Below are 2169 nucleotides of genomic sequence, written 5' to 3' on the forward strand. Positions count from 1 at the left end.
GATCATGAAGATAACAACAGCATAAAAAACAAAAATACAATTAGCTATGATAATAACAACCACGAAAAATACAACAAAAACAAAAGCAATAACAACAGCAACAACAGCAACAACAACAACAACATCATCATCAAAAACAACAACAATACTAATGACAACAACATCAACAACAACAATGATGACAACAACAGCAACAGCAACAACAACATTAACAACAACAACAACAACATCATTATCAAAAACAACAACAACAACAATGACAACAACATCAACAACAATAATAATGACAACAACGACAACGACAACGACAACAACACCATTATCATTAACAACAACAACAATGATTATCATCATCATCATCATCATCATCATCATCATCATCATCATCATCATCATCATCATCATCATCATCATCATCATCATCACCTCGTGCCAGATCTGTCTTCGACAGAGAACAGCGACAATGCTTCTCCAACCATTTTTTTTTTTTGGGATACTCTCCAAAAGATCCACATTACCCTGATCTTTCCAGGTCACCCATTTGTTTCGGCCCCACAACAACACAATAATAACAGGTACAAATGAACTAACATGGGCTATGGCAAAAGAAGTCTCCTCTGCCCACAAAGTCTGGATGGCAGATACAGCGGTCATCATAACACGACGCTTCGCCAGCCAGGCAGTACCGCTTCCCGCCCTGACACAGTTCGTTCGTACCAACTGAAATAATAATAATAATAATAATAATAATAATAATAATAATAATAATAATAATAATAATAATAATAATAATAATAATAATAACATCACAACTACTATAATAATATTAATAATAATAATAATAATAATAATAATAATAATAATAATACTAATAATAATAATACTAAACTACTACTACTACTACTACTACTACTACTACTACTACTACTACTACTACTACTACTACTACTACTACTTATTATTATTATTATTATTATTATTATTATTATTATTATTATTATTATTATTATTATTATTATTATTATAATGATGATGAGGATGAAGATGCTGATGATGATAATGATGCTGATGATGAGAATGATGCTGATGATGCTGATGATGATGAGGATGAGGAGGAGGAGGAGGAGGAGGAGGAGGAGGAGGAGGAGGAGGAGGAGGAGGAGGAGGAGGAGGAGGAGACCCGTTGAGCCGTTTTAATAGCATTATTCAAGATTCTTCTTTATTTCTCTCCTTTTTCGATGATGATGATGATGATGATGATGATGATGATGCTGATGATGATGATGATGATGATGATGATGATGATGATGATGATGATGATGATGATAAAAGACTATAATTGCGCCCATTCCGCACCAAATTTAGTTGTGTGGATATTGAGCCATTATGAAAAAAAATGTAAATGGACTGGTAAATGTGTATGGTAAATAATGGTTTCTCTCGAAGTTCAACGCCTTACGGGACTCGATGTTGGCCTTTTTGTCATGCGGAAGACAAATCATTCAAATTTGGTCTCGGGTTCGTACACCAATCTCAGAAGAAATTATGGATATTCTCTGTGGCTTAAGTACAACTCTATGCCCCCTACCCCCACCCACCCCCACCTCTGCAGCCCGCGTGCCACTCCAACCTCATCCCATGAATGTCAAGTTAGAAACCACGCTACCTCAGAATTACAAAGTTCTATCTGACATTTCTGGCTGTTTTGAGTTACCAAGACCATGTGGTCAGAAACCAAATTTAATGTTCTATCTGCTCTGTCAAAATTGTATGATTATTCGGAATCTTTATCAACTTAATCAAAGAACTGCATTCGAAATAAAGCTTGACATGTTGTGAAAGTCAAAATCTTTGACGTCAAATGTATCCAAATCACGAGCGGATAGAAGTTTGTAATATTCTGAGGTAGCGAACAGCTAAACTTTTGTTAGAGGTTTTCAGTGGGGGGGGGGTGTAAAGAGGGGTAGAGAGAGGGGGATCAGAGAGAGAGAGAGAGAGAGAGAGAGAGAGAGAGAGAGAGAGAGAGAGAGAGAGAGAGAGAGAGAGAGAGAGAGAGAGAGAGAGAGAGAGAGAGAGAACAAGTTATTTACACTATCAGTCAAGCCTTGTTGGAGACGAATATTACCTAAGAGTTAACCTATACAGCACTGAAAAGTTGTGTGTTCGGGA

At 36.3% G+C, this 2169-nt stretch overlaps 1 protein-coding gene across 1 annotated transcript in view; it reads right to left on the bottom strand.

Moving 5' to 3' along the window:
• LOC101861012 overlaps nt 1-2169 on the bottom strand; it is a gene marked incomplete in the record, with an annotated part of 21979 nt that overhangs the window by 15779 nt on the left and 4031 nt on the right. Inside the window, 1 exon segment of the mRNA XM_005111461.3 lies at nt 592-720. Coding sequence (XP_005111518.2) covers nt 592-720 — 129 coding nt within the window.

The sequence above is a fragment of the Aplysia californica genome, unplaced genomic scaffold (genome assembly GCF_000002075.1).
Source record: "Aplysia californica isolate F4 #8 unplaced genomic scaffold, AplCal3.0 scaffold01062, whole genome shotgun sequence".
NCBI lineage: Eukaryota > Metazoa > Mollusca > Gastropoda > Aplysiida > Aplysiidae > Aplysia > Aplysia californica.